General features: G+C 51.2%; 1 protein-coding gene across 1 annotated transcript in view; it reads right to left on the reverse strand.

Annotated features, from left to right (window-relative positions):
* col4a6 (collagen, type IV, alpha 6) overlaps positions 1–17,500 on the reverse strand; it is a gene marked incomplete at both ends in the record, with an annotated part of 35,511 nt that overhangs the window by 5,736 nt on the left and 12,275 nt on the right. The window contains 22 exons of the mRNA XM_084451614.1: positions 238–312; positions 519–582; positions 737–924; positions 1,225–1,347; positions 1,552–1,695; positions 1,902–2,072; positions 3,803–3,964; positions 4,113–4,331; positions 4,505–4,612; positions 4,720–4,791; positions 6,042–6,083; positions 7,619–7,802; positions 8,377–8,559; positions 8,972–9,129; positions 10,055–10,129; positions 12,543–12,653; positions 12,857–12,926; positions 13,076–13,129; positions 13,884–13,928; positions 14,306–14,368; positions 15,606–15,698; positions 16,458–16,541. Of these exons, the coding sequence (XP_084307740.1) occupies positions 238–312; positions 519–582; positions 737–924; positions 1,225–1,347; positions 1,552–1,695; positions 1,902–2,072; positions 3,803–3,964; positions 4,113–4,331; positions 4,505–4,612; positions 4,720–4,791; positions 6,042–6,083; positions 7,619–7,802; positions 8,377–8,559; positions 8,972–9,129; positions 10,055–10,129; positions 12,543–12,653; positions 12,857–12,926; positions 13,076–13,129; positions 13,884–13,928; positions 14,306–14,368; positions 15,606–15,698; positions 16,458–16,541 (2,488 nt within the window). The remainder of the gene's footprint in view (positions 1–237; positions 313–518; positions 583–736; positions 925–1,224; positions 1,348–1,551; positions 1,696–1,901; positions 2,073–3,802; positions 3,965–4,112; positions 4,332–4,504; positions 4,613–4,719; positions 4,792–6,041; positions 6,084–7,618; positions 7,803–8,376; positions 8,560–8,971; positions 9,130–10,054; positions 10,130–12,542; positions 12,654–12,856; positions 12,927–13,075; positions 13,130–13,883; positions 13,929–14,305; positions 14,369–15,605; positions 15,699–16,457; positions 16,542–17,500) is intronic.

Consider the following 17,500-nt stretch of genomic DNA (forward strand, 5'->3'; position numbering starts at 1 on the left):
CACCCACCATGGAGAAGAAGTTTCCTATCACTAAAATCAATCGGTGACAGTAGTATTTCGGGATTTGTATCATTGAATGTCAAACTAGCGTCGGCGACATCGCAACTGTAGCTTACTGTAGTTTTCAATGTACTGTTTGTTCGTCTATATCGCGGTGTATATTTTACAGCATGGAGGATCCAGAGATATGAGGAGGGGGTCATTGGCGGAGTCGTAGCCCAGGAGGGGGAGCCGTACCTGGGTAGCCGGGGTCTCCTGGCTGGCCCTTAGCTCCAGGGTTGCCGGGATAGCTGAAGGAGTCTCCTCTCTCGCCTGGGAGGGGTAGAAACGGAGGCAGGGATCAAATGAAAGAACGCCTAACGCCACTAGTGGAACACAGCAGGTGCGGACGGGCCAGGTACTGTAAGACTATGAGCCAGGTGACATGTAGAAGAAAAACCCGCAAGCCGTTTTGACCTGGAAGTGAAAGCTGGGTCATTTGACCCCCGGAAGTGAAACGGTAACCGACGGTGACTGACCTTTGGAGCCTGGCTGGCCGGGTTCTCCGGGGTTGCCGGGGTATCCAGGCCCGCCGTCGTCACCCTGTGGAAAACAAGATGTCGAGAAGACATTTCATGTGTTTCTGTGTGTGTGTGTTCTGTCTATGTACATGCATTCATTATGTTCAGCGTATGCGAATGTACATTACATGTTTGCTATTTTCTGTGTGTGTGTGTGTGTGTGTGTGTTCAGGCACACTAACCCTTGGTCCAGTCGAGCCAGGGAAGCCCTGGATGCCGGCGGCCCCCTTTGCTCCCGGGTACCCGTGTGAGCCCGGGGGTCCGGGGAAGCCCGGCTGGCCAGGGAGGCCTTTACTCTGGTCTGCAATGCCCGGTCGACCGGGCACACCCTGCCGCCCGGGCAGCCCTGGGAAGCCCTTGTCACCTGCGGACACAAGACGCACTCTGTAGGGGGGGGCAGCTTTGACACAAAATGGCCGCCGTGGGAGGCTGGTGGCTGGGGCAAGCTTGACCCAAAATGGCGGCTACAGATTAACGGTTGCTTCCGTACAGTGCCGCCACATTTCAAAATTGATATATCAAATATTTGTTTGCTCCTTATTATCTTAGTATTAGCATTATTCGAGCAAATGGCAAGAACTAGCCGTAAGCGGCCACGGGAACGCTGACAGACGAGAGACGGAGGGAGGCTTGGTTCGTCCGCGCGGGCGGCACCGGTCCGCACCTCTGTGTCCGTGGAATCCGGGGTGTCCGTCGCTACCGGGGTTGCCTCTCTCGCCCTTCTCTCTGTGTTCGACGCGCTGCGGTTCGGAGGCCTGCCCCGGTCGACCCGGGTAGCCCCGGTCGCCTGCGACGAACACACACACACACACACACACACACACACACACACACACACACACACACACACACATAAAAACTATACTTGTACTTAGTACACCGATGCCGGCATAATCCCTAAAGAGGATGTGCTACTCTCACATTCCAATCTCTCCATTATATGTTATCCATTACGTACTGTACGTGTTTTCTCGCCCCCACCCCTACCTACCTTTCAGTCCCCTGGCGCCGAAGCTTCCTGGTCCTCCGTCTCTTCCTGACGATCCGGGGAGACCCTTCCCTCCCGGGCGGCCGGGTCCTCCGGGAGTCCCTGGCATCCCGGGGAATCCCAGCATTCCGGGGAAACCTTTATCACCTGCCGAGGGTGTGTGTGTGTGTGTGTGTGGGGCGGACGGACGATGATGTCAGAAAAAGTTGCCTATGAACATTTCTGTAAATAGCTGTGTTATAATGCAACGATGACACAGCACATGATACGATCCATTTCCATGGGAGGGATATTGGGCCGTGTGCGTGTGTGTGTGTGTGTGTGTGTGTCTCCATTCCTCCAGGCCACCCTACCCTTCTGTCCGGGTATCCCGGGGATGCCGTTTCTGGTTCCGAGGCCGGGGGGGCCAGTGGAGCCATGGAGTCCCGGGGAGCCGTCCGTTCCTGGCTGTCCACGGGCCCCCTTCAGCCCGGCCGGGCCTGGGGGGCCGCCGTCTCCTCTGGCGCCCTTCAGACCAGGGAAACCTGTGGGGGGGGGGGGGGGGGGGGCGACATGCCATCAGACACACAGAGCCAGAGTTTTTCCACTCAGATTACAGGTATGAAAGGTACAACTATAAAAGCCATTTCGGCACTGCAAGCGAAAACTTACCTTTTTTTTACAGTCAAGTTAACACAACTTACCTGTAATGTCTGTTGTCAATGGCGACAATATGTTTCACTCGTACAATATGCAAACATACATTTATAAGCCGATACACGATACTGTATGCATCATTTAGAATGAGATATCATAGCAGAGAAAATATTTGAAATGACAACAACAATGTAATACCCTCATATTTCCATTACATTGTATTTCCTGAAGGAAGCTGCAATTGCACTTTGATTGAGTAGAGGAATGCTAAACTGTGGGAATGACTGACTAAAAATACAAAATTAACAATAACTGCTTCTATTCAAAGCTTTTTGGGGGGATAACTGATACTGACACATTTGAGTTGAGGAAGAAATGTGATACTCAAGTGCAATTCCAGAGCAAATTAGCTAGCGTAACTTGGAACATTCTAGAAGGCCTATAAGTTTGGGTCTTCTAGAATAGTCTAGACTTCTAAGGTGAGTGGAACTGGGTTGTTAGAACGGAGGTCAGTAGGTCAGTAGGTTGGTAGATAACTAGGTAGGTAGACTCTTAGAAAAAAAAAAGATTCCAAAACATTTTTTCAGTTTTCCCTCCTGTAAACCAGAAAGGTTCTTGAATGATTTTTTTTTCCTGGGTGTTCTCCTAGGTTCTCCCACAGGAACCACTGAAGAACCTTTTCCGGTTCAAGGCAGCATCTTTTTTCTAAGAGTGTAGTTTCACACAAGCGTATCAGCGTTACTGCCATACGCACACACTCACACACACACACACACACACCTGGCATCGGTTAGATCGAGTAAGGGTCCACACACACGCACACACAACACAGCTCAGATTAGTACACACCAGTAAGACAAACTACGGAGCTGAAAGAATGTTTCCCACGTTTCTCTTGGCCCATTTCTATGGAATCTCACTCTCGGTGTGGATTTAGAGATGGAGAGGAAACGGGGGGGCGTGGTCACAGAACGGGGCTGTTAGGTCAACTGGTCTACGGTGACGGAGGGATGGAAGAGGAGAGGAGGAGTGGAGGGTGGGGGGGCAAGCGTATCTCACCTTGACAGCCTAGCGAATGACCCAACACCAAGAAGAGAGGGATGGAGGGATGAGAGGATGGATGGAGATGATGGTGACGAGGAGGAAGAGGAGGAGGAGGAAGATAAGGAAGGGTGGAGGGAGGGAGATGGAGGAGAGAGCAGACGTGTTCGGTGATGGTGAGAAAAAAAAACCCAAAACAAACAAGCAACCACAATGGCGTCGGTGTCAGAGGCGAACGGACTTCGAGAAGCGGAATTCGAAAGCGCACGGTTTGACCGGACTGACCAACAGGGATGAACGATCTCTCTCTTTCCGCTGGCTAAAAAGGACACAGACACGTCTTCCTCTCTCTAGATCAAGGAACCTATCAAGAAAGATGCGACATGAACCCAAGTGGAGCTAGATCTCTAAAGGAGCGTCCGCCGTTGGGACGTCACGGGCCGCACGCCGGACATCGCGGACGCCTCCCTTTCGCTACAGTCGACAGGATTGGCGCTCGGCGCACCCGGGGGATTCTGGGGGGGACGCCTGGAATCGCGTGGCGGTTCCGCCCGGCGGTGGGGGTTCCTGGTCTCACCTGGGGAGCCCGGGAATCCTTTGCTGCCAGGCGGACCGGCGGGTCCGGGAAGCCCGCCCACGCGGTCGTCGCCGGGGGTTCCGGGAGCGCCGTCCGCTCCGGGGTAACCGTCCGTGCCTCGCTCGCCCTTGGCTCCGGGAACGCCGTTGCGAGCGGGAAAACCTGGCAGGAGAGGAGGAGGAGGAGGAGGAGGGGTAATAATTACACAACCGTTTGGGTGTCTGAAGCAGTCGGTTCTGCGACCTCCCCGGGGTCACGTACAGGTCACGCCTCGCGACCCCCCCAGGCTAGGATACATCCCATCACCCACCTGGTCCTCCTGGCAAACCCGAGTCGCCCAGAAGGCCCTTGTCTCCGGTGGTCCCCGGTAGACCGGGCTGGCCCGGGAGGCCGGGCGTGGCCCCCAGCACATCCCCGGACTCCCCCTTCCGGCCCGGCCTCCCCGGCTGGCCGTCCTTCCCTGGGGCTCCTTCACCCCCGCTGCCCGGGAGACCGGGGACCCCGGCGTCTCCTCTGGGACCCGAGAAACCTGCGAGGGAGGAGGAGGGAGGAGGGGATAGAGGGAGGAGGAGAGGGGGCGAGAGTCAAGGTTTTTTTACGTTCTGCGGCCCGCGCGCCACGCCGAACGAACGCGCGGTTCTTTCCGGAACGCGCCCCGGAGCCGAGCGCGGGGTAATGGCGGGCGAGCCGTGTGCCAGTTACCTTGCGGCCCGGGACGACCCCCGAGGCCTGCTTCCCCGCGCTCTCCCTTCCCTCCGTCGAACCCGGGGCGACCGGGACTCCCGGTGTAGCCTGCCTGACCCTTAGGACCTGGAAGACACACACACACACACACACATTTATGGGAGTTACGTTTCTTCACTCCGTTAGGATTGAGCGGAGGGGCATCGTGGTGGTATCTGGCGCCTGAACCGTACCTGGTGCTCCGGGCACGCCGGGGTATCCTGGGTCTCCCGCCTCGCCCGGCACACGGCACGGTAGCGTTGTCCCTAGTAACAGCCAATCACATCACGGTTAACACACGCACATAAACACACACTGGGAGTGGTGTACAAGGGCCTCTCACCTGTGTATAAATCTATCTAGCTTAATAGATTCTATATGAATAACAAAAAATATTATATTTTTCTATTATATTCTACTATTATTTTACCTCTACTAAAACTAGAAACTAGAATACAGGATAGATGATCCTGATGGTAGCTACCTATGTGTTCTCATTCTATCTCTGTGAGTGTGACACCGCCAGTCCTGATTGGTTGATTGATTGTCCGTTGCTTCCATATCAACAATATGGACGTTCATTCATGGAATATGTATTTATTTGGTTATGTTTGATTTGATAATGAGAGTTATGTGTTGATTAGATGCAGTTAGTAGTAGTTTTATAAAATGTTAAAAGACTAAAATGTTAAAAGACTGTAAAAGACTATAAACTGTTAGAGGTGATTCACAGCAGTATTTATGGACGGCAAATTCATTTATATCATTGAATATCCAGTTTGGTCTTCTTGAAATACAAACTACCCTTGGATGAGAAATACTTCCCTTTCCTCATTGGATAAAGCACTTAGCGGAGGCGGGGCTTAACACGTGTGCCAGGTTTCAGCACCTCTGATTGGAGGAGAAGGAGAGCGATATAATGCACTGCAAACTGCTTCAGTCCATTGATTGGATGCAACACCTCAAGCATGGTCGCAAAGGGGGGGTGGTCAAGGGACAGCTTGTGTAGCGATGAGTCGTGAAACTTCACAGAAGGCGGGAGGGTCATGAACAGCCAATCATCAAACAGGAATCCCCACATACAAGGGAGCCAGATGCTTCCACTGGGCCCCATCATAGACAGATGATTGACAGGAGTCAAAATGGCCGTTCTGCCCACAGGAAGTTTCAAAGACTTCATCTCCCAGAGTGCCTTGCTCTGAGGCATCAGATCCAACATGGAGGGGCAGCGGTGCTTTCGTTTTCCCCCTGAATCACACACACGCGTACACACACGTGCGTGCAAACACACACTTCAGCCCCAAAATTCCATCAAATAAAAAATAACATTCCATTCTAGAACGTCAAACACATTCTCAGAATGTCAAGATGGACTCCAAAGGGAGATTGTACTATAGGTCTTTCCAGGCCGGAGTAGGCGTGTAGCTGAGTGTGTGTGTGAGTGTGTGTGTGTGTGTGTGTGTGTGTGTGTGTGTGGTCCACGGTCTCTATGTACTGCAGCTCTAAAGCGTCTCACCTCCCACTGAGGCGTCATAATCCTGAACACAGCCGGTCTCACCTGGTCAGATACACATGCACAGAGGAGGCAGAGATGAAGGGATGGATGGAAGGATGGATGGAGAAAGAGTCAGAGAGAAAGAGAGAGGTAGAGAGAGGGAGAAAGAATGAGAGAGAGAGAGAGAGAGAGACGGAGAGCGAGGTAGAAGGACAGGTTGGCAGGGGAGAAGCCATTCATGTAATTTGCATACAGTGTCACGCCAATCAATAAGCTTAATCAAATCAGCACTCATCATACAGTCGGCGAATCAGAGCAGAGGAAACCTGGTAATTCAATTAACATAGCTCATTCAGTTAAGGCAAAAGCAAAATAGTTTCACTATCAGTAGCTCAGTCAAAGGTATTCTCTTCTTGGGCAGGGGCGAGAGAGGGAGAGACGGGAATATTAGAGATGTTTTCAGAGTAGATATTCTATAAAATTACAATCGCAGGATCGCCCTCTTACTCCTTGTTCGCTCAGCCTATGTCCAGAAGAGAATAACCTTCATTTTAACAGGAGAAATTAATCAGATCAGCATTAAGTAGTGTTGCATTATTATATCAAGAGTTCTTGTAGGCGCAGACACACTCTTTCACACTTATGAGAGGCAAAATGCTGTTTGGTTTGTGTCGTTCAATCTCAGAGAAGATCATCGTTCTTTCCCCCCCCCCCCCCCAGTGAAAATCACACATGCCAAACGTGTTTCTTGTCTTTTTTTTTTTTTCTTTTCTTTTTCTTTCAAATAATCCCTTCTTCTCCGAGACTGAAGAAGCACAGTGGCCGCTGTGCACAGCGGTGAAAAAAAATCTCCTCGATCTGCGTCAATCGATGAAGCGACCCACAGATGACAGATTACAAGGCTGGGCTGGAGGAGGAGGAGGAGGATGAGGAGGAGGAAGGTGTCGTTAAGATCATTAATGAAAGTCATTAATTCGACCACTGCATAGCGACTGGAGGTTGAGGAGGAAGAACGTAGCAAGCTGGGCCGTCCGAGCGGAAGCGACGGACCCCCTGAGCCGATCGGCACGTATTTAAAGGTAGACTCCGCCCCCAGCCACGTCACTCCCGATGTGGGCGGAGCCAGAGACCATCTCCCGCCGGTGCCTGGAGGCAGAGTGTGTTGGCTGATGGCGAAAAATAGCTATACCCCTCTTTCTCACCACACCTCCGGTGGAGGAGGGCCCCGTTTTCCCAGGCGCAACACGGCAGAATCTGCCTTTAATGTGGTTGAGTGTTTCATGGGTAATGTAGTTTATGGGTTGATGTGGTTTAGTCTCTACTTAGTGTTGAAGTACTCATGTTGACTGGTATGACGGTGGTGTTCACCTGTGGAGAGAACATGATACACACACACACAGTCGCCTCTCTCTCTCTCTCTCTCTCTTTATCTCCGGCGCAATCTCTCTTTCTCTCTCTCCCTCACACACGCGCACACAGACACACACACGCTTGCTCACATGCTCTTACATCCTCTCTCTCGCTGACTCTCTCTCTCTCTCACACACACACACACACACACTACTCCTACGCTGGCGTCTCTGCGTATGTGTCCATACCTGGATGTCCGGGGCTGCCGGGCTGGCCCGGTGCCCCGTCGTAACCCGGATCTCCGGCCGTCCCGCGGACGCCGGGGGAACCCTGGTAGCCGATGCCGGTTTCGCCGGCTCCGCCCACGCCCCCCTTGGGCCCGGGGTACCCCGGTAAACCCTTGGATCCGCTGGCGGTGTGGCCTCCGTCACCCTGCGGACACAAGAGGGATGAGAGTGGTGTGTGTGTGTGTGTGTGTGTGTGTGTGTGGCTAGGGTGATTGTGTATGTGTTTGCATCTGTATGTGTGTGTGTGTGTGTGTTTTCGAATGTCTTTGTGTGTGTGTGTGTATGTGTGTGAGTGTGTGTGTGTATGTGTGTGTGTGTGTGTGTGTGTGTGTGGTTAGGGTGATCGGTGTATGTGTTTGCATCTGTGTTGTGTTTTCAAATGTCTTTATGTGTGTGTGTGTGTGTGTGTGTATGTGTGTGTGTGTGTGTATGTGTGTGTGTGTGTGTGTGTGGCTAGGGTGATCATGAGGCACATATCTCTGTAAAGCGCCTTGTGTTGCCTCTGTGTATGAAATGCGCTGTATAGATAAAGTTTGATTTGATTTGATGATTTGATAATGTATTGGTGTGTGTGTGTGTGTGCATCTGTGCGTCTGTTTTCGAATGTCTATGTGTATGTGTGACTGTGTATGGCTACGGTGATCATTGTGTGTGTTTGCATGTATATGTGTGTGTGTGTGTGTGTGTGTGTGTGTGTGTGTGTGTGTGTCCTCACTCACAGGTGGTCCGGGCTGGCCAGAGAGGCCAGGTTGTCCGTCTCTGCCGGGCCTGCCCATGTCCCCCGGGGGCCCCCTGGGGCCCTGCCCCCCCAGCTCACCCTTGACCCCGATGCCGTACGCGGGGTAGACGGACGCCCCCTTCTCCCCCTTCCGCCCGAAGAAGCCCCTCTCTCCCCCTCGGCCCTGCGATGGAGAGAGGAGGCGGGGGAGACGTCGCTGATTTCCTCGTTCAGATTCAGAAAACGTCGAGAGGAGATTCATTTTGCAGCGGTGAAAGAGTCACAATAATAATAATAATAATAATAATAATAATAATAATGGTAATAATAAATAAAAATCGATTGGATTCTCTAAGTACATTTAAGTGTATAACAGACTACTGATACAGTATACTATATATATATATATACTAAAAGTATAGCTAAAAGACAGTTATACTTACACTTAGATGTTCGCGAACACAAGTAAAAAAACATTTTTTTGTAAAGATTTTTGTATGAAACGTCAAGGCAAATAAAGTGTTATTTCCCCGATGCGCGGGTCAATATAAACGTTGTGGGTTTCCCATCTGATCCCGACTGAGCGGATGACTTACGGCCGACCCTGGCGACCCGGGGTATCCTGGCGAGCCCTGATCCCCGGCCTCTCCCTTGTGCCCGGTGGCGCCGGGGAGACCGTCGGCGCCGGGCGCTCCTGAGGTGCCCTGCCCGCCGCCCTGCCCGCCGCCCAGACAGTTGCAGTCGCCGTCCTCCCCTGGACGGAGGAGGGAGGGATGGAGGGATGGAGGAGGAGGGGTGGAGGAAGGAGGGAGGGAGGAAGGGATGAGGGGTAATAAAGGATTGAGGGATAAAGATGATAGTGTGTGAGTGCATGTGAGAGTGTGTGTGTGTGGGGGGGGGGGGGGAGGGGGGGGGGGTATGTGTGTGAGAAAGAGGGTTGAGAGATGGAGTGGTTGTGTGTGTGTGTGTGTGTGTGTGTTACCTTTAGACCCTGGGTATCCTGTGCCTCCAGGTGGTCCTCTAGAGCCAGGTGACCCAGGAATGCCAGGTAACTCAGGTCGGAATGAGGTTCCACCAACTGTGTGCACACATACACATACAAACACACACACACACACACACACTGTTAACACAAGCACCTGTACACACACACACATACACACACTGCACCACTGTGATGGAAAAAGATTGACCATAAACTCGAGTTAGTTAATATAAAGCATTGGTTCCGGGGTTTCAACAAAACCAGCAGTTTTGTCAGAGGATTGTTAAATGTTTACGGCACATTAGTTCGTATATGTACAAGTTACTGTTGATAGAAGGCCTAATAAAGTTGTAATTCATTAATTGAAAAGCTCTCAAATGTTTTAGCAGTACTGGAAAAAAATGAGCAATGATCTGAGCCAGCTTGTTGCTCTGAGAGAGGGTGACACCTGGTGGTGGAAAGTAAGAAAGCAGCTTGGATTTCATCCAAGTTTTACTTTTAGCCTGGGACTGTTGCACATTCTTTGCAGCCGTACTCTCCTACGTGCCGGCAAAGAGTGTCGGGAATCGAAAAGTTAGTTTGAACACTTGGCCAGTGTCACAGATAGAGGAACTCTGTGTCATTGATGATGTTTTGTTTTGGTGGATTGCATATTGCCGCGGTAACACAGCAACATGGCCGCCCTGAGGTCTACCTTCCAGTGTGGGGCCCCGTGATTGGCCCTTGAGGGTCGCCATAGTGACGACGAGGCAGAGGCCAGTGGTGTAGTCTTCTCCGACGGGGTAAGAGGATGGTACATGGTCAGATATACACCCATCACTCTCTTACACCCATCACTCCATCTCTCTCTCTTATACCCATAATACACCCATCACTCCATCTCTCTCTCTCTTACACCCATAATACACCCATCACTCCATCTCTCTCTCTTACACCCATAATACACCCATCACTCCATCTCTCTCTCTCTTACACCCATAATACACCCATCACTCCATCTCTCTCTTACACCCATAATACACCCATCACTCCAACTCTCTCTCTCTTACACCCATAATACACCCATCACTCCAACTCTCTCTCTCTTACACCCTTAATAAATCCATCACTCCATCTCTCTCTCTTACACCCATAATACACCCATCACTCCATCTCTCTCTCTTACACCCATAATACACCCATCACTCCAACTCTCTCTCTTACACCCATAATACACCCATTACTCTATCTCTCTCTCTTATACCCATAATACACCCATCACTCCATCTCTCTCTTACACACATAATACACCCATCACTATCTCTCTCTCTCTTATACCCATAATACACCCATCACTCCAACTCTCTCTCTCTAACACCCATAATACACCCATCACTCCATCTCTCTCTCTCTTACACCCATAATACACCCATCACTCCATCTCTCTCTCTCTTACACCCATAATACACCCATCACTCCATCTCTCTCTCTCTTACACCCATAATACACCCATCACTCCATCTCTCTCTTACACCTATAATACACCCATCACTCCATCTCTCTCTCTCTTACACCCATAATACACCCATCACTCCATCTCTCTCTCTTACACCCATAATACACCCATCACTCCATCTCTCTATGCTTATATCTGTCTCCTCTGTCTCTGCTCTCTCTCTCTGGCTGTCCGTCCTCTGCTTTCATTCTCTACCTCTCTCTCACCTTCTCTCTCTCTCTCACACACACACACACACACACACACACACACACACACACACACACACACACACACACACACACACACACACACACACACACACGTCTCATGGACAACATTCCCACTCAGTTATCTTACTCTGTTATGCGGTCAACACATCTACACTTTGTTACAACAACCAACTACCAGACGCTTGACCAACACGTTCCTGCAGCAGCATCATTCTCCTGGACACAAAGCTGTCACACTGAACAGGAACATTTGTGTGTGTATGTGTGTGTGTGTGTGTATGTGTGTATATATGTGTGTGTGTGTGTGCGTGTGTATATATGTGTGTGTGTGTGTGTGTGTGTATATATGTGTGTGTGTGTGTATATATGTGTGCGTGCGTACGTACTCATGTACGTCTGTGTGTGTGTGTGTGTGTGTGTGCGTGTGTATATATGTGTGTGTGTGTGTGTGTGTGTATATATGTGTGTGTGTGTGTGTGTATGTGTGCGTGCGTACGTACTCATGTACGTCTGTGTGTGTGTGTGTGTGTGTGTGTGCGTGCGCGTACCAGAGCGTCCTGCCTGACCCGGTGGTCCGGGGCGTCCGGGGGAACCAGGGAGTCCAGAGATGCCCTCGGCCCTGTAGCCCTGCCTGCCAGGGTTCCCTCTCTCTCCCTTAGGGCCCGGGGTGCCAGGGAACCCTGGAGAACCTGTGCGACCTGAGAGAGAGAGAGAGAGAGAGAGAGGGATGGAGAGAGAGAGAGAGAGGAAGGGATGGAGAGAGAGAGAGAGAGAGAGAGAGAGGGAGAGGAAGGGATGGAGAGAGAGAGAGAGAGAGAGAGAGAGGGAGAAGGGGATGGAGAGAGGTGGAGAGAGTGAAAGAGAGGTTGGAGAGAGAGAAGTGGGAGAGTGAGAGAGGTGGAGAGTGAGTGAGAGAGGGAGGAGGGTGAGAGAGAGGTAGAGAGAGGGGGGAGAGCGAGAGAGAGAGAGGGAGGAGGGAGGGACGGAGAGTGTGAAATCCCTCGGATTTCATGTTATCGATGTACTGTAGGAAAAGTGTGTTGGGAAAGTGTATTTGAGTTTGTGTCTGTTTGTGTGTGTGTGTGCGGTTAGTAGTCAGAGGATTATGGGGTTGACCAAGGGGCAGATGTACTAACGTTTGCGAGCGCAGCGTAAACGGCGCCTTGGGCCTCGGCGCCTCTTCAGTTTGCGTCGGACGCACTAAACCTGCGTCTCATCAGCGCAATCAGCGCATGCCACCGCCCTCAAACCGCAATGTGGGCGGGGAAAATATAACGACTCGCAGTACGCAGTCTTGCTTTGTCCAGCATGTGCATGTAAGCATACTGTGTACAACCTAGAATCTTGCTTGTATCGACGAAATGTGACGCAATCATTTTAAGCGACCCAACAACACGACAGCAACGGAATTTTACTTGGGCCCCTGCAATGTATTTTGAAAATGCAGACCTAGATAAAGAATTCAAGTGTCTTACCTGTGTCACGGGAGTTGCTTCCTGGGCGGCCTGGTTCACCTGGAGACCCTAGAAGGCCACCATCGCCCGGGAGGCCAGGGACGCCCTCGAATCCGTTGTCACCTCGTGGCCCTACAGCCAATCAGAACACACACGGTCAACAGAGAGTAATATACAACAAACTGAGGAGGATACCAGTGCGTGGCTGTGAGGTGTGTGTGTTGTGTGTGTGTGTGTGTGTGTGTGTGTGTGTGTGTATGTGTGTGTGTGTGTATGTGTGTGTGTGTGTGTGTGTGTGTGTGTGTGTGTGTGTGTGTGAGTTGTGTGTGTGCTACCTTGCACAGCTGTTCCTCGTTCATCAAAGAAGATAGTCGGTCCAGGAGGCCCCGTATCTCCCTGGTCTCCCTAGAAACACAAATAAAAGCACAACGTCACCAGCACCCCCTGGTGGCCACATGGAGAGTTGCAAGTAACCAGCCCCATAACTGCTGCCCATCAAGAGGGTTGGTTTAAAGCGGATTCTGAAGAAGTTAGGGTTGTCCTTCTTCGCTTACCTTTGATCCAACGTATCCTGGTTGCCCGGGGTAACCTGGACTGCCTGTGAAGCCCTAATGGTAGAGGAGAGAGACACAGAGAGAGAGAGAGAGAGAGAGAGAGAGAGATCACAATGGAATATATATACAGTATGTTCTATTGTAATTTAGCGTCTTTTATAAAACAGGTAGTTCTGACTGTGCGTTGTGATTGGTCGAGAGGCATTCTGAACCGTGCTGATATTCCTGATATAGGAACGGTTAGATCACCTGTAAACGTCTCACTACGCCACTAACATTACTGTGTACCCAATAAAACATTTTCTAACTACAACTTGAGTCAGTTGGGTTTTTTTTTATGAAAGAAACACAAGAATAGAAGAATGTTAATGTTGTAACCTTATTATCTATAAAATAGCGTTAAGCTGTTATTTTCTATAAAATAGAGTTAGTTAGCTGCTAAGGTTCACTGGCTTTTGCTGCTGGGCTGAACAATCAACTAGTATGAGGTTGCTTAACAACAGTAAACGTTGGGTGGAACTATTTTGTGTTGTGGAAGGCTGAAGGCAGCACATTCGGGTCAAATCGCATACAGTAGTTAAACAGTTTAAATTTAGCTATTGTTTTCCTTGATGATTTTTTTCCGCGACGAGGTCGTCGTGTTGTATAGAAGCTCAAAGCCGTGCTGCATCATGAATATCAGAGCAGCTGCGCTGGCTTCGGCGCTCGAGCTGCGGTATGGCGTCTACGATCCGATGTTCATGATTATAGCACGGCTTCTCGTGTGTTACTGCTTCGCTATTGGGCCCTGTTGTATCAGAGCTCTCACCTGTCTCCCTGGACTTCCGGGAGGTCCATTTAGACCAGGAGGACCCTGTCAACAGAACACACACACACACACACACACTTCCATCAGAGAGACTTTACTTACAGACAGACAGAGACAGACAGAGACAGAGACAGAGACAGACAGATAGACAGAGACAGACAGACAGGCAGACAGACAGAGACAGACAGACAGGCAGACAGGCAGACAGGCAGACACAGACAGACAGACAGACAGACAGACAGACAGACAGGCAGAGACAAACAGACAGACAGACAGACAGACAGACAGACAGACAGACACAGACAGACAGACAGACAGGCAGACAGAGACAAACAGACAGACAGACAGACAGACAGACAGACAGACAGACAGACAGACAGACAGACAGACAGACAGTGTGATTCAGGACAGCGTCAGCGTACCCTTCCACCTGGTAACCCCGGGATACCCTTCTCTCCCCACTCTCCAGTATAGCCGAAAGGTCCCTAAAAAAAAACAGTGTACATACACAATGACACACTGATCACAGTGAGACAGTGACACAACAAAAGGACATATCACTAACACCTAATGGACACAGCGGCCATTCTTCAGATGGTCAGAAGGTTAACTTACAGGAGGTCCAGATCTACCTGGATGCCCAGGCGGCCCTCTGTACCCTGTCTCTCCCTGGGAGAGAGAGAGAGAGAGAGATAGAGAGAGATAGTGGGAGAGAGAGAGACAGACAAAGAGAAAGAAAGAGAGATTTAGAGAGAGAGAGAGAGGAAAGAAGGAAGAGAGGAGAGAGAGAGAGAGAGAGAGAGAGAGAGAGAGAGAGAGTTAGACGTGTGGAGGGGTGCCCCCGGCGGTAGTCCTCACTGGAGGAGACGGCGTCCAGGCCGCATCGCTCTAGAACGTTCCGGAACGGGCAAGGCGGCTGAGCAGAGATTCGATTCAGTGCGAGACACACAGGCCGGTCCTCAGAGCGTATTTCCGGCGAACATTGTGTGCACTTGTGTGTGAGGCCCTCTACGATAGGACCCCTGTGTGTGTGAGGCCCTCTACGATAGGACCCCTGTGTGTGTGAGGCCCTCTACGATAGGACCCCTGTGTGTGTGCGGCCCTCTACGATAGGACCCCTGTGTGTGTGAGGCCCTCTACGATAGGACCCCTGTGTGTGTGAGGCCCTCTACGATAGGACCCCTGTGTGTGTGAGGCCCTCTACGATAGGACCCCTGTGTGTGTGCGGCCCTCTACGATAGGACCCCTGTGTGTGTGAGGCCCTCTACGATAGGACCCCTGTGTTATCGGTATTCCACAGACACTGAATACAGCGTGTTGTCAGTCTATGTGGCTCCTGGTGCACAGTCATAATCCACTCATAGCACACTGATTAGTTATCGATCACAGATTCATAAAAATATTAACTAATACACATAGAATAAACACATTTTAGTAGCTCAATGATTGGCTGATGTGATATAGGAGTGGCGTGTGTGTGTGTGTGTGTGGAGGGGGGGGGAGGGGTGGGGGGGGGGGGTGTAGGGGGGGGCAGTAGCGCACAGAATCTGCAGGGGCGGTGGCCGAGGAACCATCGGATCTCCGCCTCCACCCCCGGCGCGGTCCTCCATGTCTCTGGTCGGGGCCCAGCGGAGTCAGATGGGGTGTGTTTGTTTATTTTCGACTCTCCCCTCTCTCGGGAGGGGGGTGGGGTGTGTTTGTTTCGTCTCTCTCATCACAAACCTGTGCTCCTTTGTCTCCTCTAGGAAAGCCAACAAACTCCACCACTCCATTGACCAGAGGCCGGCCGGGGTCACCGGGAGGGCCCACGTCTCCCTGGATACGGTAACCAAGGAAGAGAGAGTTTTTACATGGAACACGGACGGAACGGGGGGCGGGGTTTGGTCGGGTGGAGGAGAGAGGGGATTGGTTGGTTTGGTTTCGGTTGGTTGGTTGAGTGGCGGCGACGGCGGCTGTTTTTTCAGAGGGAGGAGTTTGGGAGGAAGGAGGGTGTTGGTGGTCGGTAGGACGGACCGTGTGTGTGTGTGTGTGTGTGTGTGTGTGACCCTTGGAGAGGTGGTGGTGGGGTGTGTGTGTGTGTGTGTGTGTGTGTGTGTGTGTGTGTGTGGAGGGGGAGAGGTGGGGACAAGAGGGAGTTTGGGCTAGGAATAAGGGGGCGGGGTCTCTCGAGGGGCCGGCCTCTTACAGAGAACTACCTCCCGGTCAGTCAGTCAGTCAGTCAGTCAGTCAGCCCATGTTCTAGAACACTCTGCGTTCTAGAACACCAACTTCCCGCTCTGAAACCGAAACGGCAGAACTAACCCAGTCACCCAATAGCCCCCCGAACTGCCGGCATACACTATAGGGGCACAAGACCCCCTAACTTTAAAATCTGTCCCAGCCGACTATGACTGTCACTTGGACCGGCCTCTCTGCGCCCCCCCAGCCCCGGCCCCTCTCTCCCTCCCCCCTCTCCCCCCCCCATCTCCCTCCCGCCACCTCTCCCCCCCTGGGGTGCTGGGACCACTGCTCCTGCTGTCCCCTCCCCTCCCCCCCGCCCCCCCCCACCCCCTCCCTCCCTTCCTGCTGTGTTACCTTGACTCCTTTGTAGATTGTGAGAGTGTCGGGCTCTGTGAACGGCACCGGAGGCCCCGAGGGGCCGGGGGGACCCGCGTCTCCCTGGGAGACACGCGACAACACACACCGTTAGCCAATCAGACGAGGGGGGGGGGCAAAGAAGAGGGGAGGGGTTTGGGGGGGGTAGAGAGAGAGAGAGAGAGAGAGAGGAGGGAAGAGAGAGAGAGCGGTCGAGAAGAGATGGAGATGAAGAGGGAGATAGGGTAAGAGGGGATGATGGAAAGGTGAATGAAGGGATGGAACAGACAAAAGAAAGAGAGAAAAGTGGGGGGAGTGAGAGGAAGACCAAGAAAAATGGGAGAGAGAGCTCATGGCTACTTTATCTTTAAATTAAAACAAATTTAGAGAGCAATTTCCACCGGCCAAAACATATAAATATAGAGAATAGAATTTGCGCATCATACGTAAAAAGTTCTCAAAAAGACTCAAACTTTCGTATTATTCCATTCCAAATTCAATCAAGCTTTGAAGTGAATCTAGCTGTTCCTCATTCAACACGTGTCCCAATTAGTATTGTAGTTGTTGTTGTTGTTGCTGTTGTTGTTGAGCAACAAGATGCATGCAAGGAAGACAAGATGGCGGGTGGATTCAGGATGACTGTTAGTGATCAGTCTTTACTGGTCAAATGGAATAACGGCTAGGAGTGGGAAAAACTACAACTCCCAAGGTGCTCCGCCACCACATGCCCAAATGGAAATAAAGCCACACAGGAAGTAGGAGCAAGTGATTCCAGCACCAATCACAGACCACGGCCGCGCCCTCCAACATGGATGCTCAGAGATCATTGGGTCCACTAAATTTGGACTAAATTCTAATCATAATTATGTGTAATATGTTGTCAAAGATCATCTGTTTGATCAACAGACTAGAACGAGGGACTACTAATGTTTGATCTCTGAGCTGCCATCCAACAGTAAGAGGAAACATATGGGTGAGTAATGCCACAGGACGTTTGACCAAACTGAAATCAGATTCAGACTTTGACATCTAATTTTGTGCTC

Source organism: Borostomias antarcticus, assembly GCF_949987555.1.
Source record: "Borostomias antarcticus genome assembly, chromosome: 17".
Taxonomy (NCBI): Eukaryota; Metazoa; Chordata; class Actinopteri; order Stomiiformes; family Stomiidae; genus Borostomias; species Borostomias antarcticus.